General features: G+C 37.1%; 1 protein-coding gene across 9 annotated transcripts; it reads right to left on the reverse strand.

Moving 5' to 3' along the window:
• Positions 1-2,917: 2,917 nt before the first annotated feature.
• Positions 2,918-26,953, reverse strand: cep170bb (centrosomal protein 170Bb). 9 transcript variants are annotated; one of them, XM_084432469.1, is made up of 20 exons: positions 26,288-26,953; positions 22,772-22,906; positions 18,933-19,022; positions 16,989-17,069; positions 16,709-16,765; positions 16,476-16,590; positions 13,649-13,765; positions 13,054-13,572; positions 11,573-12,690; positions 11,060-11,236; positions 10,805-10,931; positions 9,003-10,694; positions 8,574-8,805; positions 8,274-8,433; positions 7,917-7,955; positions 7,367-7,498; positions 7,107-7,195; positions 6,559-6,652; positions 6,419-6,473; positions 2,918-6,325 (listed from the first exon to the last, which is right to left on the reverse strand). In XM_084432469.1, exons 2-20 carry the CDS (start codon positions 22,874-22,876, stop codon positions 6,150-6,152), a joined length of 5,175 nt encoding a protein of 1,724 aa, XP_084288595.1. In that variant the 5' UTR covers positions 22,877-22,906; positions 26,288-26,953; the 3' UTR covers positions 2,918-6,149. The 9 variants fall into 9 exon arrangements, with proteins under 9 accessions (XP_084288595.1, XP_084288594.1, XP_084288597.1 ...); XM_084432468.1 differs by having other exon boundaries at positions 26,284-26,953; XM_084432471.1 differs by having other exon boundaries at positions 13,054-13,548; positions 22,772-22,922; positions 26,284-26,953.

Genomic DNA, 26,953 nt, shown 5'->3' on the forward strand with positions numbered 1-26,953 from the left:
GTAGTTCTAACCGAATCCTCGTCCAACATGCGATGGGTTGTGGACAATATTAGACGTTAGAGTGCGCATCGATGTGCACTTCGGATTCTGACCGGAAATAGTAGACCATCTGGGTATCTTTGGAACACTTATTTCAACATACTACGATTTGGGACATACTAATTCTGTCTTTGAATACTATTTAGGACGGATAGTATGCAAATTGGGACGCAGCAATAGTAAAATATGCCATTGAGTGTTAAACATGTTAGAAACATGCTAAAGCATGCTAGCAATACTTAGCTAAGTGCTAAAGCGTGCTATTAATGCCATGAAACAGGAAGTTGTTGTAACTCAGGCATGGAATGTCCAATTTGCCCCAAACTTCACACGTTTGATAAGAGTTCTGTCCTGAACACACGTCCATGCTCATATTCAGTTATAGTCATAACGCCACCTGCTGGCAACAGGAAGTGACATGTTTAACACTGTTGTGGTCTCCTAATAACATATAAAAAAGAGGCAGCAGGTGCTAAACAGGTTAGCAACATACTAGAAACATGCTAGCAAACACTTAGCTAAGTGCTAAAGCATGCTATTACTGCAATTAAATAGGAATTTGCTGTGACTCAGGCATGGAATGTCCAATCTGTCCCAAACTTAATATGTAACATGCAAGAAACTTGCTAGCAACACTTAGCTAAGTTCTAAAGCATGTTATAAAAGCTCAAGGAAGTTGTTGTAACTTAAGCATAAAATGTCCAATCTACCCCAAACTTCACACGTTTGATAAGAGTTATCTCTTGAACACATGTCCATGCTCATATTCAGTTATAGTCATAGCGCCGCCTGCTGGCAACAGGAAGTGACGTTTAACACTGTTCTGGACTCCTAATAACATATAAAAAATGCCAGTAGGTGCTAAACATCCTGCCAACATACTAGAGACATGCTAAAACATACTAGCAAACACTTAGCTAAGTGCTAAAGCATGATATTACTGCAATTAAATATGAATTTGCTGTAACTCAGGCATGCAATGTCCAATCTACCCCAAAATTAATATGTAATATGCTAGAAACATCATAAAACATGCAAGAAATGCTAAAGGAAGTTGTTGTAACTCAAGCATACAATGTCCAATCTGCCCCAAACTTCACATGTTTGATAAAACTCCTGCACTGAACACATCTACATAGCGATATTCAGATATAGACATAGCCCCACCTACTCGCAACAGAAACTGACATGGTTAACACAGTAATGCAGTACTAACCACATAATTATTGTGTACTAAGCATGCTAGAAACATACTAAACATGCTAGCAACACTTAGCTGAGTCATGAAGCATGCTATTATCACCATTATACAAAACATTTTGTAAATGACCTTGACATACTCTTACTATATATACCTCCTTAAATGTACATTGCCCAACCATGCTCTGTCTTCCTAGAGCCACCGAGTGATGATGGCACGGGTGCGAGGGCCCTTTCATCGCTGCTTGCAGCTTTAATTACAATTTGAATCCCTCACCTAGCCAAAATCATAAAACATTCTTTGGATTTACAAATTTAGCAAAAATTTAAGAGATTAATAAATGCTGAAGAAGTTATTGTTCATTCTTAGTTCATGTTAACTAAGGTAGTTAACTAATGTTAACTAATGAACCTTATTGTAATGTGGTATTCCTGTATCATGAGGGGCAAAGGAATCGTCTTGATCTCAATTTCTCAATCAAGTCCATGTACTTGAACTGTAAGTGAACTCTCACTAAATATCCTGACAAGAAACAATGAGGATGTTTTCATTTTAAAAGGCGATGAAAGTACGCCACACAATGGCCGCATTTTTAACAAAAAATCTGTCTGAAATTTGATCAATTTTAATTTCCAACCTTTCCTCCTAGATATGTTTGATGCCTTTAAATATTATTTAAGAGGATCAGTTTAAAACTAATTAAAATAAATGTATAATATGCTTATATTTCCAAATACCTGCAGTTCTTCCACTTTCTGCCACAAGGAAAAGTGCGTAGGCTATATCTGCTTAGAACCTGAGCACTTTTCCACGTCAAAGACCGTTTTTATCAATATGAACGTTGTCGTGGGTTTTAGCATATGCACACTCTAGTTGAAATCGTTTTATTAATGAGGCCTCTCATTAGCACACGTACATCACGGAGACATCTGTTTTATGTGCGTGTTTGCTCATCTGCAATGTATCTATAGAACGTTTCCTGTCAGATGTCAAATAGATGTTTCAAAATGTTTTTAAGATGTTTATGATATAAAATGTATGTAAAACTGATGTATGTAAAAAAGACGTCTATCAGATGTTAGTAAACAGCAGATGCTTTCCAGATGAAGTGATCTTTAACAGACATCTTGCAGACACATGTGTGTTAACTGTCTACAATAGACTTAAAAAATAAGGTGGTGACTCTCACATATGTCCAACAGTATATTATTTTCCTGGATCTGTAGGCTATGGAAGCCTCTCAAAATACACACTACGGTTATAACTTTTTGACTATTTTAAAATAATAGATTTTCTGTATAACTGATGAACTTTTGCTTAAAAACAATGAAAAAGGCCCTAATTGCTCTGTTTAAAAAAAGATCACCCCAGATGAATAATTGGAACAAACATATAACAAACTTTCTAAAGCTTAATCCTAAAACTTTCTAGAACTGTTTAGAACATTCTAGGACTGTTGAGAACTTCCTGGAATTTTCTAGAATTGTTTTTATTTTTAACTGTTTTAACAATCCAAATCTGGGTACACATATATATAGGAGAGACGGAACTTTATGAGCAAACAAAAGTTGTAAAATAAGCTTTTGTTTTTTTAAGCAAAAGTTAATCGATTTATGAAATAGGAAATCTTTTATTTGAAAAATAGTCATACATTTATAACCCTAATACACACTCTGTTGTAGTTCACTTTAAATACAGAAAATTGCAAAAAGGTATCATGAACATGTTTTCACCTCAAATATATTCTCTGCTCTAAAGTTGTTTGTTCTACTTATTTTAGTTGTGTAGATATAAAGTATTTTATTTCCAAAATGGGTGTTAATGGCTTAAATAAATGTATTACAAATTAGATGAAAATTCGAATACACTTTGGATGGTTCATAAAATGATATCAGTGACATCTGTCAAAACTTAGAATGAATTTACATTACTCAGTGTTTATAATAAAAGAAAAAGGTACATAACAAAATCAAATAAAAAGTGTTAACAAAAGCTGGATTTGGATTTGAGCGGATCCCAGTCCTATGATATGAAACATGGATGTAAAACTGTCGTCACAAGATAATTGCTGTTGCTATTAGTCTGGAAGTTCTACTAGATTACACATGGCTCACATGCAATAATTCCAAAATAATTATTTAATTTGCATTTGATACAACAAACCATTCATAACACCCAGGTAAAAAAAAAAAAGCAAACTGTTTAATGGTGAGCTGATAAACCACTAAACAAATCTACTGTATACAATCATTTCTTAGTGCAGATATTTAGAAACATTTTTTCCTAGATTGACTTGATTATACCAGATACCAGGATTGTAGAGCCTTTTTATCATTAATTGTTAAATAAATAAATAGAAAAAAAAATGCTGTAATGGAAGATCACAATTACAGAGACAAAGCAAATACAATTCAATACTAACATGGTGTCGTTTACTTAATAATGCAATGTGTTGATGGGACGCTGGTAGGCAGAAAGATGTTTTGTACTGTCTGTACAGTTGTGTGGTTAACTGCACATTCACACTGTTGTCATCAGAAGATACTGGTTGTCGCAATATTTCTATACCGGCCAGTTGCAAACTAAAACGGGGGAAGATGCCCCCTCCCCCCTCCTCCCTCCTTAACAACAATGTGCATCAACTTTGAAACTGTAAAATATTTCGATATAAGTTTAACATGCAGGATTATAATGCATTGGACTTATTAAGTGAAATAAATAGAAACGTTGTCAAATTATTCAAAGAGTTCTTATAAGGTAAGATGGCCCCTTCCTGGGGGAAACTATGAATGTATAAATGATATCAACCTTATTATTTTTGTCATTTTAAAAGTCATAATTATAAAATACTAAATCAACCATTCTATTTAAAATTGAGCATAATTTTTTTGGAATAATTGAATAACTTATGACAGATAATTTATGGCAGAATCCCAGTTAAAAGAGATTCATCTGAAAGGTAACTTTATTCCATGATTTATATACAGGCTTATGAATATTTACATATTTAATTGACTGTATTTTAATTGAAGATATGTCATAATAGCAACACTGAATTCAAATGTAATAATTTCACTCATTTAGGCTATGGGTTTTATTGAAAAGCTTCTGACATGTACAAAGTAATTCATGGAATTATTAAATAAAAAACCCATGAATTACAATAAGTATAAATAAATAAATAAATAAATAAAATAATGATAGTGACAACATTCCACTCCGGGTGAATTCAGGGGGACATCTTACCCCAAATGTCTAATTTGAACTCTAACCCAATGGTTTTCACAGCACTTTTGACAACACTGTTCCTTAACTTACTAATATGTACAGTTTCCTAAATTGAATATTAGTGTGACATTATTGTTGTGGATCTCATTCAGGATATTTAAACATCATTTTGATGCTTTTAAAACATTCAAAATCACAAATACATAGAATATATGACACTTAAAGAATACATGGCTAATGTAAACGTAGGGGTGATAGCCTGATACATCCAGCGGTTTTCTGTTCTCACCAATGATAGCTTTTTGTCATCCCAAATTAAAAACAATCACTTTGTTGCATACAATCATAAAAGCATATAATAATAGTGGGGCAGGGTGAAGGTAACCCGTTTTTCAAGTTTTTACCTGTAAGTTCACACAGCAACAACACTTCACAGCATCACACATGATTCTATTATAATCTAGCAGTCGCTTACACACGTAAACTTAAACACCCTAAACACTCCAGACATACAGTTTGTGGTGTAGTCGCAAAACTACGGTGACCAGGAGGTGACAAGTTTGGTTCACTTAGGTTTGTCCTGGCCATGAGATATTGATTTGTGGGAACCCTTATGTTGATCCACAACATCTTAACAAGAGTTGATTCAGTGAATGTGACATACATATTCATTTTATTTGTACTCTTATGTCATCCAAAAGCGTCATTGTTATAAAAACGCCCTTGTATGCAATTGTATTGAAATCAGTTATTAATTTTAACCTTTAACAATAAAGTACCCGCTGACAGGGTTCCCTGTATAGTTTACAACATTAGCTGAGAAAGACAATTTTTTCTTTGAGAAAAAATAGCATGTACTAGTCTGTATATCCATATATATAACCAAATGAATCAATGTTGAAATTTGCGTCAATACCACAGTTTTACAAAGTCTGGTTTTCCTTTGGAATTGGGTTAGTTTTAAATTGTTGCCACAGGTTGATTTAAAAAAAAAAAAAAAAAAAAGTAGCTTTTAAAAAAAATTCTCAACATAGGATCTCATGACTACTACAAAAGTGAACCAAACATATCCCCTCCCAGTCACCGTACTATACATTTATGCCAAAGGTTGATTACTTTAAACAACATTTTTGATACGATTAACAATATTTTAACTTGCTATATCTGGGAATTCAACAGTAGCCATATTCTCAGAAGCAGCAATATTCAATTAATAGCATTATAGCACGATAGCATTATATCTAAAACAACTGGTAAATCTTTTTTCAAGGCAAGCTAATGTCTATGCCCGTGTTGAAGGCAAGCACTAGGTATTGTGTATTCATCCTTTTTGTCATGCTGTAGATTTGTAACAGCCAAGTGCATTACATGATTGACAGTGAATTTAATTGGAAAGTGGATTGAATGCTACAATGGTTTTCAAAACAAACGGCAACACAACACCCACGCATTAACTCAATCATGAATGACAACATGGCATACGGACAATCGCTCAAGCAAGCCAATGATTACAACTGTTGAAAAGAACAATGTTTACAACCTACTTTAGCTTGTGAAGTGTGTCCGCAATCTTAGAGAAAGCATATGACGCATATTTGCACCACAGGTAGTCTTACAATACTTTTACAAATACGCCACAAATATTGCAGTCTCCAAAGAAATGTGCAGTTGTTTACTATGCTTATACTACATATCGCCCTCCCTCGGGCCCTTTGGGACCTCGCTTTGCACTTGCATTGGCATTACTAGACGTGGGGCTGGTAAACTCCTTGGAAGCAGATTTGTTTTTTCCCCTGGGAGAAGGTGCCACAGGGGGCATCTTTAGGATTCCTCCAGGCTCAACAATAGTGTTGATCACTAAGGCAAGACAAAACACAATGGATATAGGGAAAGCCCCAGAATGTGTAGCATACAAGGTCAAAGTTAAAGATCTAATGCTAATAAACTCACCCTCAAGTTGTCTCTGGACTCTTCGCAGTTCTTGGAGAATAGATGAGATTTCCTGCTTCCAAAGAAAGGAAAATAGATTACAAAATCTCTGAAATGAAAGTCTGGTCTAAGAAATTGCCTTTAATCAGGACAGAATTTACCTTATTAGATGTCTTAAGGACAGGAACCTCATTTTCAGCATTGATTTTTGCCTCTATTTCCTCCCAGACTTCAGTCTTGTTATGAAACAGAACTCTAAAAGAAACAATATTTGTGGGACTATACAGACAAAACACCTGAGCACTTTGTTTTAAAGAACATCAAAATGCATTTTGTGCTTTTCAAGTCTATTAGCTTTAAAGATATCTACTGTTAGCAGGGGGTATTAAGGGAATGGAGATTCTCATCCTAGAGAATATGTGAAAATATGTGTAGTCCTCAATATTTAGACTTTGTGTATCTGCTAGAGATTGATTTTGTCAACCTTAGGAGGTCACTAATATATACAGATATACTAGTGACCTCCTAAGGTTGACAAAGTCAATCTTTAGCTGATACACAAAGTCTAAATATTGAGGACTACACATATTTTCACATATTCTCTAGGATGAGAATCTCCATTCCCTTAATACCCCCTGCTAACAGCTAGCAAGTGGTTTATGGTTATGATGTACCTACAGCCTATTTGACCTTTAAATAGGAATCATACTTCATTTTCTCTGCTAGTTGCTCCGTGTTCTCTCTGATAGCCTGGGAGAGCTGGGAGACTGGGTTCAGCATTAGATTGTCCAGAATTACCTGTGATTAAATTAAGAGTCAAAGGTTAAAATTAAAAATGATGTAATTGTAGTTTATCTATACCGTATCTGAGAGACACTGCCATTGGCTATGAAGGTTGTAACACCCTAAGCAAATGACCAATGGATCAGTTTATTAGTATAATGAGCAAAGGATTTGACCAAATTTGACCTCTTCACGGTTCCAGGGACGTCGTCTGGAACTGTCATGGTCGTTCATATTTGAGTCCTGGTCTATTGGACTAGTTGAGCCTGGAGGAACCTTTTGATAGTTCAGACTTGCCTCGGGTATATGCTGTACCAGCTGTAGATTAATCAGGGATGGGAAAGCACTAGTAAGAACATGTGGACATGACAATGGCAGGTAAAATTTGATGTTAACAGACATACATCTCTGAGCTCAGATTACAATAGAGGCTTCAGAGATACAACTCTGGGAAGATATCTGTATGATCATGCTAATTCAATTGTGAATAGCAAAGGGTTCTATGTTCACAGTCAACATAGTTGGACAATCTCCTTAAAGTGAACATAACCTGTTTTGTGAACATACAGCCTTAAGAGTGAGTTTGGAAGTGAAGTTCCATGCATTAGGGATGCATTAGGGAATAAATCAATTAGAGCAGCAGTTTCAACAACAGGTTCCAAAGGTGGACATCAGACAGCTGTTAGTACATTGATTTTGGACAACACTTGGTGATAATGAGTGATGAACTCAGCACCTGAGGTAACAGGAACCTCTGTAATGATGCATATGGTCTCTGCACAAAAGAGAAAATATACAACAAAACGTATGCAAGATTACAAAAAAACCTTGTACTTTAATCTTAATCCTCTTTGGGGACACAATATAATTATCAGGTGTAGTACCATGCTACTTCACCATGACTTCTTGGTTACAGAACATGCTTCGTTACCTTTGACTTTAGCATTTTATCTACTATGTTTTCTCCTCATTGTGCTAATGAGGAGATTGCAAACATTTGCAGCATGTTCTGCTTCATACTGAAAAGGTAGTGGAATGGGCCAGTGTATATGATGGGATGCCATTTAACCAAGCAAACAAACTTTAGGCCTACCTCCTCTCTGGTCGAGATAGTGGATGCAGGGGTATTTGGCATGGAGCCTGGGGAAGTGGTAGCTCCTAAGCCTGAGGATGTCTGGGAGTCACCATCCCCTGCTACATCATGGATTTCACGTGCAAGAATAGCAAGATCTTTGGCCAGGTCTTGACTCAGCCTAAAGGATACAAGTATTCATTTTGAAATATATATTTTTAAAAAATCATCAATCATAAATATGTATGCATGCACACACTACCCAATGCATTACCATATTACACCACAACAACAACAACAACAAAACAAAAACCAAATAACCTGGCAATCTCTGCACTATGAGTAGACCAATTCTGGAAGTGTTCATTCTGAGTTTCGTCTTCTTCCGTTTCCAAAGAGCCACATTTCAGCCTCATTTGAACAGTCTTCTGTGGTGTCTGTGTCTGAGTTGAAGCTGAGGCATGGGAGCGCTTTTGCTTAGAGATGGATTTGGTCTCAAACTCCTCCTCTGAGGTAGAGGAATAGTCTGAATCCTTTTGTCTATGGTGGGAACCTCAAGTTTAAAAAAAAAAAAAAATTGGAAGTGAATATTTCTAATCAAAGTATCATGGTTGTAATTTGAAACATCAAATATTGTCAGTAATAATGAAAAATTATTCAAAATGTTGAAAAATGTTATGGCACTCCAGTGGTCTTGTCTATAGAAACTGTATTTATAGATCTAAGAGTATTAAACTGACAGATACTCACCAGCTATGCTACTGTGTTTAACTTGGTTAGAGCGGGTACGAGTGGAGGAGTGTTTCCCTACGGATGCAGTCCCTTTGCTAGAAGCCTGCCTCACCTCACTTGAAGTCCCTTTCCTCGCACTGCTACTCGCCTCTGTAGGATGGTTAGAAATGCCATGCTTGCTTGAGGTGGATTCATTGTCACTTGGAACAGTGAAAGATCTAGTTCGTTTCCGAGGCATAGCAAGAATGTCCAGCCTTGAGAGTTTCTTGCCTTCAGCAGGAGTCTTACTGTGGTCGGAGCTCTGAGACGCATGGTCCGTCTCTGCACCCTCATTGTCTGAGGTCTCACCTAGTCGAGCTCGGCGGAGCATCGAGGCACGGGTTGGTCTTGGGGCTGAAAGGCTATTGGATCGGGTGAGCACCTGAGGACTTCCTTTGGTCACCTTACTGGGGTCCTCCTTCTGCAGGGGTGCAGTGAGTTTTTTGCGGCTGTTGGGCCGTGAACTTGACTCATGGTCAGAAGCAGCAGCTTCATGCCACAGCTGTTGACCATGCTGATTATCTGAAAGGTCTAAAGAACCACGGTTACCAGCACTGCGACGAAGCTGGAGACGACGACTCATTTCAGCTTTACTAGTATTATCTGCAGAGGCATGATTTCTGCGTTTTTCTGATAGTCGTTCACGTGCTGTAGGTTGCCGTGCTTTGTCTTTTGCAGTTAAACCGGAAGATGATTTCTCCTTACGCTGGTCACTTGCAGATGTACGCTTCTTAGGTGCAGTGACAGGAGCATTTTTACTGCTGACCATGCTTACAGTACTGGCAGTATCAACATCTGAATCACCAGACAGGGAATCCTCTTGTGCAGGAGAGCTTCCTGTTTTTGAGCGTTGACTAGATCCAGGTAACTTCTCTTCTGGTGATGCCAATGATTTATCTGCTTCCTTAGGAAAGGGAAATGTTTCTTGGACAATTTCCTCTGTATCCAAGCATCTCAAAGCAGGATGACTAGAGATATGTGGTAGTTTCTTGACTTGAATGTTGTCACTTGGCCTATCTTTGGTAAAACTCTCCTGTCGAACAAATGAGGTTGAGGTCTCTTTGGTGGGCACCACATCCCTGTTATGTGCCTGAAGGTTCGGGGCTGACGAGTTGGGCTTCACTGGACGCCTAGACTCATGGCCACTCAAATGTCGTATCAAGACAGTAGTTGGAGGTATTTTGGGAGAGCAGTCTCTCTCTGGCTGTGAAAGAATTGGACTTTTGGATGCATCTGACTTGGATGAACCATCTTCAGAACCAATATAAAATGAGGTGGGTTTGGGAGTGGGTGGTGGCTTCTCTCTTAACCCTTTAGAATGGTTTACATTTTCAGAAGGTGAGGGTATTGAAGTTCCTCTCTTTTCTTGGCTCCTTCCACTCCTATCAAGGATGGAGCTGTCATCTGAACGGCTGGTGTCACTCAGACTGTCTGGGTCCACATCGTCTTGGACACGTAGCCTCTGATTACAGTCCTGCTGCTGTGGTGCTCTAGAACCTTTCTCCGGTGGTTCATGGTCCACGTTAGTTTCATGCCGGATCAAGATACTAGGGGTTGTGTTCTCCAGTTTTTCTCCTGGTGGAACCTGAGGAAGTAGTCGTCTGGTCCTGAAACCTTGACTGCCATCTGATTCCGAGATATCCAAGCTTTGACTTAATGTCACTCTATCATCTTCGAAATCAAAAGAGTGAAAATAGTTATTTTGTTGGCTATCCATAATGAAATCAAAATTTGTATTGCCAACTTGTTCAAACACAACTTGTGATTTTCAATGAAAATACCTCTGTCTGCAGGCCCATTTTTAGGTGGAATTCCCATAGATCCTTGTGTAGATCCAGGATCACTATAAGCGTCTGCTAGGCTGGCCCAGCGTGAGACCCATTTAGGCTCTCCTACACCAGGATGTGCCTAAATCACGAAGGGCAACAACTATCAAACATGATTGCATTAATTGTTCACTATTCACTGACACCGTTAGGGCGACATTTAGTAATGAAGGAGAGTACTGTTGTCAAAGCAGCACATAATTGCAATACCTGCAGTGATTTGACTTGGTCCCCACCTTGGCCCTGTGATGATGTCGACATTATATCAGCTGCCATACCGTGGCTATGACTAAAGAATAGTTGCTCATCTTTACCATCATCAATCACAGGCCTATAAACTCCAAGAGTCTGACCACTGTATTCTGGAGCATCTAAAACACCAAACACCTGTGAAATGAGAACAAATATGATTTACTATGTTTCTCAAACACTACTCAAATATTTTCAGATCACATTGGTCAAACAGGCGGTGCACCCCAAATTCACACCAGAAGTTGAAACAGATATTTATATTTCGGACAACTCAAACATTGAACTCAATAAATGCTTTGAAAGTGCCAAAGAGCCACAATTTTCCACTCTTACCATTCAACTTACCAATCACTTACTTATAGTATCTGTACAGTACACTGGGATAAGAAAATTTTACACCAATTGTAATATAGAATCTACATATCTCTTTCGCAAGAAAAAAAAAAAAAAAAAAAAAAAAGGCTGTGTCACCTGGTCAATCATACTTCTAGCTTCCTCCACTTCCTTATCTTGTGACTCTGTCTCAATTGTGTAGGTACCAGCATCACTCAGACTGTCCTCCTCCTCAGTTCGTGTCACCCTTGAGCCCTTAGTTTCAACACCACTAGCTAATAGTGGTGAAAACGGGGGCACAGATGACCCAGCTGAGCAGACTGGGGAGGCACTAGAAACTGGAACCCTTCCAGGGGCTTCCGAAGGGACGGAGACAGGGGAGGATATTGGGAGAAGAGACTGGGATAATGCAGGTAGTTGAGAAGGAGAAGATGGGTACGACAGAGATGAGGGTCCAGAGGGCTCTGCTGGGGAGGGTAAAAGAGCGTGTGATGGGGACATCATCACAGGTGGGGCAGAAAAGGGAGGTGGGGAAGTTTTTCCTGTATCCTTCAAGAACTCTGCAGTAAATTCCTGAGCAAGATTGGACTTCTTGCCCACACTCCCAAAAGGCTTAATGGTGATAGCTGGTGAAGAGCGAGAAGAGGTCCCTAATAAAGATGTGCTGGTCCCATTGTCTTCTGTCTTCTCTCTCTTCAGTGAGCTTGATCGCTGTGAACCTCCATGGCTTGAACCTTTCAGTGGAACAGTGATTTGCTGTGTTGGAGGAACATGCCCATGCACAGAGGCTGGCCTTTCCCCATGAGCCAGGCCTTTGCGTCTCTCCAGTTTGGCCTTCAATGCAGAGTATGAGTCAGCATGCGCAGAGTTGTGGGTAAAGGACTGTGACCGCTTCTTTCTGGGATTATCATCAAAGAACTCAATAATGAAGGCTTGCTGGGTGTGAGGCTCAGGGGGAATGGGCTTAACCTCTGTCTGGTGAAGGGAGGAGGCTTCTTGTACAGGATGAGCCTCACTTTCATCAAGAACACCTTGATGGGGTTTGTGTGGTGAGACTGACTGAGGATGATGAGTATTTTGCATTGAGACAGACGGCTGGGACAGAACTGATTCTGATGGTTCAGATGGCTTAGATTGCGCTGACTGGTGTGACTGTACTGATGATTGTGATTGCATGGAATGATGTGACTTGCTGCGTTTTCCATTCAGCACAGGGTCTTCTGAATCACTCTGGGTTCCATCATCATGATGGTGTCCTATTAGGATTGCAAATATAGTGTATATTATGGCTGTCAATCTAATAAAAAAATAAAAAATAAAAAGTAATAAAAATTCAGGCAGTTAATCATTCCTCATAGCCTGTATGTCAATTCTATAATAATTTGTTTTACTAAAATCGTGACAATCAAAGCTTGAAGTTTGTTTTTACGAAGACTACAGCCAGCTTGCCTCGTCTAGACCTACTAAGAGCGAGCACAGCCACAGAAAGAGTAACAAGGTATTCACATAGGACGCATATTATATATATATATATATATATATATATATATATATATATATATTTAGAACATTTTGTATCAGTGTGAGTCTAACAGAAGGAAGTGCAAGATGTCTCTTACCTTTGAGTGTCCGAATATGCATTGCTAAGTCACTCTTAGTGCTGTACACATCCTCGCAGGGTGGCCGCCTGCACATCATACTGACATCACTCTGCACAAGCCAATCTGCCACCTTGCTCTCAGCTGACAGAACCTCAGTGGGTGTGGCTGCCAGTGAATTACTGGGCTGTAGCAGCTTGCTACGCTGACGAGAGGAGAACTTGGTCACGTGATCCTTAATTTTAATCTTGCCTGGCATGCAGTCATCAAACTCGATAGTAAAAGAAGCATGACTTTGGACAACTGGAGGTGTAGAAATCAGAGAAACATTGGTGTCTTTGGTTGGGATGTCAATCAAATCCGTCGTTGGGGACTTGGGTTGCATATGGAACTCCTTTGTTGGAATTTCAAAATAGCTGGGCTCTCGATGGTACAGGTAGGTTGACTTGGGCTGGCCGTCACGGATCTCTTGAACAGAGACGTTAAATTCATCCTCAGCTATCTCCTTTGTGATCTCTGTCAACAGACACCCACACCAAACTATGAATATGGTAATAAGACAAATGTCCATATTAAAAACTCATGAAAGTGGCCGTAAGGGAGGACAAGTGCTTACCTGCATGATTATCCCCTGACCTTTGTGCTTCATTGTGTGCTCCCTTGTTCCCAGAGTCCTCCTCACCCCACCATGATGGCTGTCCATACAATGGTGTTGGCCGGGGTACAGGGGACTCTGAAGAGGAACACATGTAAACACAGAAAGAGAAAGAGAGATGATGAGTTGGTTATTGTTACATCCCAGGGTGTTCTAATATCATTTGTTGTGAGAAAATATTCGCGTTCCCTGTGTTGTGCTCTGTTTCTCTCCCTCACTTTCTCACTCAAGTTAATTACTATCTGCTGGAACTCATTGTGAGCATGCCTGAGACTGAGCAGAGGAGTATAAATGGTGCACTCACAGAAGCCAGTGCTGTAGAACATTCTAGTGATGGGAAGTTCGGATCATTTTACTGACTCTCTTGTTTGATCTCGTTCATCAAAATGAACAAATCTTTTTTCGAGTCATTTTGTTCATTTAAGGGGCTTTAAATGTTATACTTTTAACTGGCAATTTCCCTGAACACATCCACCTATGCAATCTTGATCATATTCTGAATTAAGAAATCATTATAATGCAGTCAAAAATAATTTACAGGGAACATAAATAATTACTTTACCTTCCGAGTCTTTCGTTCATTTGTCAAGTGACAAACGTAATGAACGGATCGTTCATGAACGACTCATCACTAGAACATTCACCCCAGCCTTAGAATGGAAATTGTCTGTGTGAGTGTGCACGCACGCTGAATGAGCACTAGTGCTTACCTTTGAGTTAGGAGTGGGACCTATGCTCATTTGCTGTGTGGCAACAACAGTTACCAGTTTATCCTCGTGAGGGTAACTGGAAGGTATTGTAACATTCTAGTGTTGACTTTTTACCTGTGGGTAACTAAAAGGTATTGTGAAAGCAGGTATTAATTTAATTTTCTGTTGGTAATTAAAAGGTATTGTATCACTTCTTATTTTGCTCTGTTTAATGGTTTATGTTTATCTGGGAAATGCTTTTTTATTATTATTTTGTGTATATTTTTCTCCTGTTTTTGGTTCGAGAGAAAGCTCAGGGAAGTTCACGAGTTCACATCTACATATAATTATTACGGTAAAGGTTATGCGTATTTGGCGTGCTGTCCGGGTGGAGGGCTCCGAGCTCGGAATTTCTGCCCGAACCCAGAGTACTCCCCCCGTTGGTGAGAGTAGATGGAACTAGAAGTGAGGAGATGGAACTAAAAGTGAGGAGATGGGGTGGAGGTGGGATGCTGAATAAACTGTCAAGGAACAGAGGTGGGTTCTGCTGTTATTTATATTGTCCTGAGTTGATTACTGATTGATCTCCACTTGTGCTAATTGGGTTAATTATCTGCACCTGCTCCTCCCGAACCTTGTTAATAAAACATCATTTTGTTGTTGATTTTTATCTTTGTTTTTGTGCAGGGTAGGTAGCTTAGTTAGTTAGCTTCTGTTCTGTTTATTATTTTAGGCCATACTCTCTCCTGAAGATTTATTCCCATCTTTTGATAAGCTTTTTGATATACAAAGGAAATAAATAACACAACTTTAAGGAAAAGTAAAAGTATGTTTTCACTCTGAGACTGAGGCTGAAGTGTGTTCTCCACGTATTTTTACGTCTCTACGTTACTTTTTATTATCATATTTTCTTTTCCATTGTTACCTCCCCTCCTGACCCCTAGACTGGGAGGGGAACGTAACAATTGGGGGCTCGTCCATTCCCATTACATGTTAAGCACAAGCAATTCTTTAACACTTCATCACTGTCAGAAGGTAGGAGCAGCTCTTATATCAGTTTACTAAAACACAAAATATATAGACTATCCTCCTTATTCCAAACATCTAGTATCATGGGCATATTTCTATTATATATTCTAAAATATTAGCCATATGACCTGAAACAAGTTTTCTTGTGTCAAGTCAAGTCACCTTTATTTATATAGCGCTTTTTACTATACAGATTGATTCAAAGCAGCTTTACAGAGATAACAGGAAAATAATGCAACAAAGTTTGTTTTGGCTGTACAACAGATCTAGAAGAAAATAGTGTCATAATCCATCTTAAGTTCGTTCTGTGATGGTTAATTTTTGTTATAAAAAGTTATTAATTTAGTTCATTTATAGTCGCTCTGGAGAAAACAGTGATGTCATCGCCCAGCTCAGTTCAGTTCTCACATAATGGTGTCAATGCAGGTAGATCAGATTGTGAAAATGTAATGTCCAGTATACAGGACGTTAAGTAGGCTTTTAAGTGTCTATATTACACAATAATATAATTGTTAACCACTTACATATGGTTAACAAAAAATAATACATCATATTAAATGTTGCTCATTAGTGTTACTCTTTGCATACTCACTTTACTATGCATTATTTCAAAAGTTTAGATTATTATTATTTCAATATTTTATCTAAAAACTCAAACAACCCTCATGTTGATTTTTCTATTTCTGTGTCTTTGTATTATTTGTAATAAAAATAGATATTACATATATAGAAACAATAGTGATGTCAGACTTTTAGACACCACTGTATGTATATAGATTTAATGAGCTTTTCAACACTCTACGGGTTGAGCAGTCCATGAGCCATGTGGTGCCAACAGATGCTCATTGATGTATGTGTCAATGCAGTGCCAGCAGCTGGACTAAGGCAAAAGGATTATACTGTATACTGCAGTCTTACAGATAAACAGAGATTAACAAATGCTGTAGAATAAGAGACATAATCTTGTTGTTAGATATCCTCTGTACTACATGTTGCAAAGCATTTTTTAAATTATTTTTATCACTCTCTGTCTTTTTCTCCTGACTTTGGTCATTCTTCATCACTCTCACCTGTGAGACTCTTGCGTTCAGAACGCTCTAATTTGGTCCTTTCTTCCTGCAGGTTCTGTTGCTTCCCCTCTACAGATTTTATGTCCATCTGCAGCTGACTGGTGTACTTCTCATGCTGACACAGCAGGAGGCAGTCCACCAAAATATTAAATGTATAAAACATACCTCATTATTTTTATATGCTTCAGATAGAACATAAAAAGACACACACTCACAAACATGTAGAACCATACCTTGAGGGCCTCTTCAGGGACTTTATGTTGACTCTTCTCGAGAATATACACATGTGAATGTGCTCTTCATGTTAAGTCAGTGCACTACAACTTAGATGTATATAAATCTTCTAATTACCTGTATCTTAAGCTGACAGGAATTTAAATCATGGTAACACAGTCTCTCCAAAAGGTTGTACAGAGAAAGCTCAATAAATTACACAACAGACAACAAACTGCCTCAACCAAATTTAAAGTGGCATGCTTTGGCATGCATAGAAAAGCTAATCAGATAAAGGATATCATATCCAAAACGAACGATGTCTGACAGCTTGAGGGTTATGTATGTTTGGTCTGGAATTCTCAAGTCATTCACAAAGGTCTGAAATGAGAGAAGAAAAACAAATTATATATATGTGCCTGAGATATTGGAATGCCACAGCGAATGAAGGCAGGTTATTAGGGAAAATGCTTTTGTCTCACAAAACAATGTGCTTTAACTTCAATCTGAAAGGGAAAAAAAAACATTTATATTTACAGTAATTCATTTAGCAGATTATTTTTTATCTAAAGTGATAAATAAGGAACATGATCATCACAAGAAATTAGTCAAGATTTAACAATATTCATAGTACAGAATCTACTTTTGAGTTCCGCAAAAGAAAGAGTTTCAGAACGATATGTGAGTGTGAATGCACTATAAAAAGTGAACATGCAGTTATTGCTTTAAGGAGGTATTTCTACCTGATTCTATCTACGAAGTCCAATTTTGATATAACCTATACTTCAATCAGGTTTATGTAGTATAAAACAAGAGAATGCTGTTTTAACTTAATTGAGTTACGTTGACCCAATATATAATTTCCATTAAAGCTCAGGACAGACACATTCATCACATGTGCACCTGCTCTTTGCTAATCAGCAGATTTTGCTTCAATGAGAAATTGTGATTTGGGGATATTAAATACATTAAGTTGTATAAAAGTGAAAATCACAACTGACAGCGCTACTCTTCACCACAATGGTAACAACAACAATAACAGAAACTTCTCAAAATGTCCAACTATGTTAAACATTAACATAAACTACCAACATCTTTCCCTTTGCTGTAAAACACATAAAATAACACTTAATACCTTGAATTTGAATTTAATCTCCTAACGCAGCAAGGCATGCTGGGAACTACAGATCAACTTCCCAAGGCTGTGTTTCTCAAAAGCATCGTGACCTAAGTTGATCGTAGAGACCATTGGTGGCAAACGCTCTACGCTCTACAATCAAAGGCAGTGGATTTAGAGTTCCCAGCATGCTTTGCAAGGGGCTGCAATAGGAGAGTAAATTTAGGTATTCAAGTGTTATTTTATGTGTTTTTCAGTAAAGGGAAAGATGTTGGTAGTTTATGTTATGTTGGACATTTATAGGAGTTTCTGTTACTGAATGTTGCGGTTACCACTGTGCTGAAGAGTAGTGCTTGTGTTCAGGCTGTGGGCACTCATAAATTAATGTTCGTTATACTTAGAGATTCATTATGTACGTATTGTTTAATGATAAACATCAGTGTTCGTCCAACTGAACGTTTTATGTATAAAAATGTCTTCAATTAAATTAGTTTAGTTTACATACAAAGTTTGACTTTACTTCAGTGTTGTGACGTATTTCCAAGTGAAACAGAATATTTAATAGAGAGGGTGTTTATTTTAGCGCACCTCCTCTCCATCCCTCGCTCATAGCAGACTGATGGTTGGAGGGGAGTGAGTGGTTAAGGATATTCAACCCAAGCTGTCAAACTGATGTCATCAGAGAAGGAACGCCATTCCAGAGCGGAAACACCACAACAAACAAAAATGTTTCTGTGTATTAACTTGTACGGATTAATTGTTCATCACAAGATTAGTAATAGTAGTGCGCCAACAAAGTAAATAGTGTAAATTTTGATTTCACGACGACTTTAAGAAAGTTTCCTATCCTAACCCTAACACATTTGTCATTGGGACTGGGTCTGATTCAAGGGTTAATTGATTATCTCTGTACTGCAGTGACGGCACCAGCAATAACTTTAAGTTTTTAAGTCTGCAACAGCACCATAGTGACAAAAAGTCTGTTACTTCTGTCCATTTTATTTTTAAAACCAAGGGGAAAGAGAATACAGATTGTCTTTTACAGATAATGTCACAGTAGTCTGTTAAAATGCACTCATGTTTTTATGACAGTAAAAGTCCCTGTTGCCTTTTGTTTAAAAGCTTACCCCATTTAAACTTCCAAGATCCTTGACAAGGTGCTCATCTGTGGCAGGGTTATAGTTGATAACAGCATGCTGTTTATCCACACTCCGAGACTAAAGGTGAAAAAGACATCTATATTAGCCATCTTGATGATTCTTCACACTTTTTCACTCCACCCAAACAATACTCTCATACATGTTTGAGGCCTCCCACCTAATTCAGCTGGAAAGGTAGTGCTCTTTTAGCAAAGTAAACATAAGTTGGATCTTTAAAATCATTAAACAGGTCCCACATTTCTGCTCTATGAATCTTACCTGTGTGGCTTGCAAGTACTTAATCTCAAAATATGGTTTTCTCTCATTCATGGAACACAAAAGGGGGATTTTTTTTATTTTTTTATTTTTTTATCCTGGCTACAACAGCTCGATCTAATTTCAAGATCAAACTTTCAATTATGATCAGCAAAGCCAAATCTGTTTACCCCTTTGCTCATTGATTATATGATCAAGTCAAGAAATGCATGTTGCAGGTTACATGTTTACTGGTACACGGTAAAAACCTCTTGTAGTTGTAGTTAATGACAAAAATAGTAGATTCACTCTACAAGTAACGACTGACCATTAGTGACGACACCTTTTTTTTATATGGTATGTGTACAAAGGTTGTTGAAATCTGAAATTGCTTGCAATCTTTAAAACTCCAGTCATGGAGGACCAGTGTCCTGCTTGAGTTTTTGCTCTAACCAAACACACCAGGACAAGCTAAGGATTTCAAAATTGCTTGCAAATCACAGAGTTGAAGAGCCCTGGTCTTCAGCATTTCATGCTCCTGACAGCAATGACATACTCTTTACTTTTACACTTTTTGGGATTCAGTGACAGTCAGCCAGAATTTGACACATGCGAATTCCCAAATATGCATGCAAGGAACTACAGTACTAGTCTTTAAACAACAGCAACTTTCAATTTTGAATTTTTATTATTAAAAATTGTATTAATAAAAGATTAATACCTGCTGTTAACAAGCACTGAAGTAAATATAAACACAAGAACTACAACTGACTTCCAGCCACAGCCTTGATGAAACATCTACAGAAGTTGTTACTGAGAATTAACAGAGGTTTAGAAGTTGATGATTTATTGAGTTTAGTTTAAGGTCACCATGATCATTATTTGCTTTAGTTGGGCTCTTAACCCTTGACTTTTTTGCAACAGTTTTCCTTTGGCTGTTGTAATTGAGTGCTTATAAATCACATTTGTTATGGCACAAACTCCAAAAGAAAATATAATCAGGTGTTGATTTTTAAGGATTGATGATTACAATCACTGTTTAGTGACCTGCTTGGGTTAGTTAATTAGTGTACTGATTAATTAAACAAGCGAGATATTATTAATGTTATTCAAAACTGTTATTCTACAACATAAGAGACAACAGTTTTATGGCAAGCAGGTCAAATGAAAACAGTTTACAAACAATTTGTACTCAAAACATTTTCATTGATGGCATTGTTAAAGGGGTCATATAATGGTACATGCACTTTTACAAGTTGATTGTACTGAAGTGTGTGTTGGTAGTGCCTGTACACAACCATCATATAATGATAAAAATCCATCCAGTGTTTGTTTTTTTAATCTCCTTATATATTTTCCCGTCTCAAATCGAGCCGTCTGGTCGGACGCCCCTATTACGATTGTTAATTGACAGCAGCGTTTCAACACAGACCCGCCCTGAGCAAGCTGTCATCATAGTCCGCGCGGACATTGTTGATACGCTGGAGCAGAATGGCGTCTAAGCGATTGTGGTGTTCTGTTCTGGGTGTAATAACGAACACAGCAGTCATTTTGATGTTCCCAAATCCGAACCGCTGAAGTGGCTGAGTTTTGTTTTCGAAGGGAATATTCCCCACGATCAACATCAATGCTTTCATGTTTGCGCGAATCATTTCTCACCAGACTGCTTTATAAACGAGGGTCAGTATAAAGCTGGTTTTGCTAAGAAACATTCCTGCCGTGACCTCATGTCAGTGTTTCAGCCCTGACAGTTGTACCTAACACTGCATAGATAACGTTACGCATCACTGACAAGCCTACATTTACCGAAAAAAAGTTTTTTATGACCATGATCAATCTGTCAATGAACTAACGTATACATCAGTAAACACATAGCGTTCGTACCTCACTACTCTAACGTTACCCTACAAAATAGCTACAAAATAGCTGCATGTGTCTCAAGCTCAAATATGTTGTTGCTGTTATAATAGCAAGTTTTCTATGAAAGCTCCTTTCTGCCAAGAAAAAAAGGTAATTGTGACTTTTTATCTCACAATTCTGTCTTTTTTTTTTTTGCAATTGAGATTATATCTTATATCTTATAGTATATGGTATATTGTGAGATTATATCTCACAATTCTGACTTTTTTATCACACAATGGCATATATATTTCACAATTCTGACTTTTTTCTCAATTGCGAGTTAAGTCCAATTCTGAGGAAACAAATGTTTTATCTCGCAATTCTGACTTTATAACAATTTTGTTTATATCTTGCAATTCTGAGAAAAAGAAAGAAATGGTAGCTTGTTTCTGCCACTGAATAAAAAAAATACAAAAAGCAATTGCGACTTTTAATCTCACAATTCAGACTTTGTTCTCTCGCAATGATGGCAATAATGGCAAGGAAAGCTTCCATTTCTCCTTTATCTTTTATCCACATGTATTTTTATTTGAATTGACTCTAAATAAGTCAAGCATTTGCTAAGGCATGTTACATATAAAAAAACTTATGCACATTTTATCTTTTTTGCTTTCTTGATAATGGTTGAGCAAGCAACACATTTTACTCCAGACTTTGTGGGATCCCATTAAACAGATCAAAACTGATATGTTGACTCATTTTGATGCAACAATAGTCTGAGCAGTATTCAGATTTTTTTTTTTTTTTTTTTTTTACATGAATATAATTATATAACAACCTATTTTAAGACTCATTTTTACATCTGAGGCATTCAAATATTTAATGCAAAGTCCTTTATTATGATCTACTTTTTTTAACATTGTTAAAAAAACTGACCCTTGTTCTGTCAGGACCACTATCGTCAAATACGATTGGCAGTTGCATACAGTTTGGATTGGCAGTATGGTTCTGTTCTGGGCAAGAACTCCCTGCGCATCCATGCAGCCTAGCATGGATAAGAGCAGAGAGAGCAGCAATAACCCTCCTCAGGGTAAACAGAACAGAACCAACATGAATGTATTGCATATATCACTAATTCAAGATTTTAAAGTACAACATAATTCGAGAATTTTCAAATGCATAATTCAAGGGGAATCAGAATGCCATACTGACTGACGAGAGGAGGAGCTGGGGATGGAGGAGGGTAATTCGCTCCTGAGAAACGCGATAGCTGCTGATAATACTGAAGGAGCTTATATACGTATACAGTGATAGGCGTCGTATTCCTATAGGTAGACATGGATCAGCTGAGAGTCAGCTGATGCGAGCTTGACTAACGTGACCTGCCAGAACTGACGCTACGCTTAATTTATCCACTTCAGAAAGTGAACACTAGGTTTCGGCTCACACCAATGGACCATTACTGACACAAGCTCATAAATCTGTTCTCCCAACAACAGTACTTCAACATGACACAACACAAAATACTACAGCTGTAATGCTAGCTTTGTAGACCATTTCAGCTATTTCTTCCAGAAGATGTTAAAATAACTACAGATAGTATAGAATAGATGTTCAAATGCAAAATGTAACATTATTTTGAAGAATTATATGTAATTATTAAGTACAATCTTCAAATGATTTTCATGTATGAAAACTTAAACATGCTTGTGTTCAGCCATGAACCCTACCTGCAGCATGAGCTCGCAGTCCTCCCGTCCAACAAAGATCATTTCCCGTGGCAGACGGTGACGAGTACCAGAGCTGCTGACCAGGAACCATGATGTCACACTCATCTTTGTTGCTCAAAGAAACCCCTTTGCATCCTGTAAAAGATTGTTTCTTGAGAAGAAATACAGGTTTTATGTCATATTTTAATACAAGAAGGAGAAAACTGTTAATTGTACAGTATGTTACTGTAAAAATACCATGCACTAAATTGAAACTTGAGTTAACTAATTTCATTTGCAGGAAATCGACGGTCTTAAATTGACCAATAAATTGACCAGTATATACCTGTTTTTTTAACTTTCAGTTTGTTACTGTTAAAATACATTTGGTGGATGTGTCTTTTTATTTTACACTATTAACCCTTTCAACCCGACAGGAAAATCCTGTAGTTTCCACACTACAAAGAGTAAAGTAACATTGACACTGTGTTGCAGTGAGATAATTGAATGAATATGTAAGTGATTGTTGAACATTAATTATGAACACCAGCTGTTAACAAGCAGAATCACTGAAGGAAAGAGGAACATCCTCTTCATTCATTGATCTTTTGCAGAGTTTAATCCTGTATCAAAAGTGCTACATTACCATCATTGTAAAACTACAGCAAGAATTCTAACAATCATTTACAATGAAGAATTTCTTTAGCCACATCATGCACATAAAAAAACGACATACTCCGATATAAAAAATCAACACATGAATCTCAACAATGGTGGCAATAAAAAACCCATAAAGTATTCATGCTGCAGTGCATGCTGGGAGTGTTATACTATACACTGTAAAAAACAAAATCCAAATTTTACATAAAATAACAGAATTTTTGATGTTCATTTTCTTTCATTTTAAATTGTACTCAAAACTCTGTAAAATTACAAATGATATCTGTAAAATAAAAATTCAGCTGTTATTTTGATATAGGTATTGTGACATTAATGACAAATTGCAGTAATTCACATTTTTTATACAGAAAATGTACTGTGTTTGTTCTGTTTTCTTAAATTACATAAAAATGTATGTAAAATTATAAATATAATCTGTAATTAAACAGTAACAAAACAGTTAAATGATAAAATGGTCAAATGACTGGCAGCCCAAAAAAAAAAAAAAACCCTGTAACATTAAAGTAAAACATCCTTAATTATATAAACTGAAAAACACTGTTATTTTACAGGTATATCCTGAATTGTCACGATCATATCGTGATGTGATCGAATAAAAAAAAAAAAAATCTTTAAAAAATGGTCAAATGACTGCTATGGCTGCCAAACAAAAACTATAAAATGAAAGTAAAATATTCAAATTTAAATAAACAAACAAAAAAAAAAACCACACTGTTATTTCACAGGTATTTTCTGAATTATTACGATCAAATACCTTCATTGTAAAAAAATATTTAAAAAAAAGGGTAAAATGACTGGCAACTATGGCTGCCAAAAAAAAAAAAAAAAAAAAAACATAAAATTAAAGTAAAATATGGTTATTTAAATAAAGTGCAAAAGACTTTAACAGAAATTTGATGTCACCATGATGGAGGTCAGTGTTTGCTTTAGTTGGGCTCATGACCCTTGACCTGTTATCTATAGTTTGTCTCTAGTTGTTTTAACTGTGTTTTTTGATGCGCATTTGTTATGACAAAACAATCCAGGAAAAAAGTCATCAGATGGTGTTGGTCACTTAATTGATTATGTTAGTCATCATAATGTGGCCTGATTCACTAATGTGACTGATTTTTTTTACATGAAGATATGACATTTAAAAAATATATAAATATATATTAGAAAGAAATCTTAATCAAATATTAGACTTAAGGTGGTATCAATAGACTAAAAAGTGAACAAAAGCATCTGATATGAGTTTCTATTTGATTCCTACCATAACAAATATGTATCAGAAACACACAGTTGAAGCAGCCAGAGAAAAACTAAAGTTAAAACTGAAGGGTCAAGAGCCCAACTAAAGCAAGCACTTATTACCATAATGGTGACATCAAACTTTATTATTTTCTATAAAACATCAACATCTAAACCTCTGTTAATTCTCAATAAGAACGTCAGTATGAAAGAAATAAAGTATGGATTGTAATAAGTGAAGATGCTGAGATCTTGAGAGCATGTAATGTTCTGTTGGGATTTAAAGTGTTTCTGTATCGTGTGTTTTGTGACACGATACGTATATACGTATATATATATATATATGTATATATATATGTATATATATATAGCTGCGAGCAGCGATGAAGGGCCAAAGCCGGCCAACCCGGTGCCTTTAGGTAACTAAAGGCACCGGGGTTGCGGTGCTACCGGCTTGGGCCCGTAATCGCTGCTCGCAGATATATTTAAAATTATTTTTAGTGGTATCAAATGAAATAAGTTAACAATAATATGCTCATATTAGAGCGTTAATCAGTTAATAAATTCAAATGGCAGATGGTCCATTTAAGGCAGTCGCTTCTGGCAAATGAAATGAATTAACTGAAGTTTTAATTTAGTGCATGGTATTTTTACAGTGATATACTGTAGATTACAGTAAGAACTGCACAATTAACAGTAAATTACAAGCAAAGGTGTTTCCAGTATTTTACCATTAATTTGCGGGACAATGTTTAGGCAGCAATTTGCTGCATGTAATATGGTCAAGCCATCAAGAATTCACCTTAATTTAAGGTAATTCATGTACCTATATCCTAACACAGAACTATAGACATAATGTGTTCGGTTTCCTCAAAATGGAAGCTTAACAGTTGCACATTTACTGACAGTTTTAATACCTTATTAGATAAGACAGCTGTCTAGACATATTACATCGAAATAACAGCCAATTTTTCATATTTTATTTGAAATGTAGGAAATGTAGATTTTTTTTTAAAGATATTTTTAAAATGTGCCAAAGACCTGTATGTAAGAAGCTATGATATTTCAGCAGGCCTGCAGATAATTCATCTTTCATCTGTTCGTCTCAAATAGACGATGCTATCAATTATTCATGTCATACACACGCAATTTTCATGCTATTAGTGGACAATACGATTCAGCATGCACGCATAGTTCTTGTATTTTAAGTCACATTTGCATTAAATCGGGCCTGTCTGCTCCATGCGATCATACAGTAAGTGAGTCTGAGCAGCAATGGGTTGGTGATGGAGGATCAGCTGCCGTCGCAAGAGAGACGCCTTCTGCTGCCTTATTTCACTCTCTCCTCCACAATTACATCAGACATCAATGTTACATCAGTATACGTCAACCAAATCCACGAATTTACAGATATTGAGCCATATTAATTATGGTAGAATTAAGACATCTCCGATCTGAATTTATTTGCGTAATTCAAGCGCATCAAACTCTCATGTAGGCTACATGAATTGTTATGAGGTAGCAAAACATGAACGTTTCTGTATTGTGAAATAGATACATCTAGTGCGCATCTGCCCTTTCATCCACAGCCTCTGATGACACGGAATATCCTCCGACCTTACCTACTCGACTCCAGATGCGCTGATCTCTCCCAGATAAACGAATCAAACGTCGTCTTCTTGCTTTCCCAAATGTGATAGGCGCTTCCCCGGCTGCACCGTTATTCTGTGAAGTCCAGTTTAAAAGTCGTGGATTCTCATCAGTGTTGTGGTTCCATGTAGACAACACCCTCTCCCGTTAGACACGGATCATGCTGTCATGACATCTGCGTCCAGCGCCGCCACCGGTGCATGTGTACAGCAGAGACTGCAACACCAGCGCCTGAACAACCGCGCACTCGCGTGGGGGATCAATATAAGCTGGCCGTGCTTATTGGCAGCTATTAAAGAAAATGTGCATTCATTCCAAACATTTTTGGCTAACTTCAAATTTGATACATATTCAACATATTCTTTTTTTTGTTATTCTTTTTTTTTTTTTTTTTATATATATATTTCACCACAAATATGAATTTTCTATTGATTTTGTTTTAATGAATAATATGGGTAACCAAAAATGTAAAGGTATTACCAAAAATGTATAACACATGTATAACATTTTACAGGTTGATGCAGGCAAAGGACAGATTTAAAGGAATAGGTCACCCAAAAAATTAAAATGCTGTCATTGCATCCTCAAGGTTTTCCAAACCTGTACCCCATTTCCTTCCATAGGTTTTTTTTTTTTTTTTTT

The sequence above is a fragment of the Rutilus rutilus genome (assembly GCF_951802725.1).
Source record: "Rutilus rutilus genome assembly, chromosome: 15".
Lineage (NCBI taxonomy): Eukaryota > Metazoa > Chordata > Actinopteri > Cypriniformes > Leuciscidae > Rutilus > Rutilus rutilus.

Bases quoted from the DNA above. Each gene is read 5' to 3' on its own strand.
- cep170bb (XM_084432469.1), bottom strand. From the start codon at position 22,876: ATGAGTGTGACATCATGGTTCCTGGTCAGCAGCTCTGGTACTCGTCAC. The intron at 8,806-9,002 runs GTGAGTATCTGT...TTTAAACTTGAG, and splicing joins TAAACACAGTAGCATAGCTG to GTTCCCACCATAGACAAAAG. The intron at 7,499-7,916 runs GTGCTGAGTTCA...ATTAATCTACAG, and splicing joins AGAGGTTCCTGTTACCTCAG to CTGGTACAGCATATACCCGA.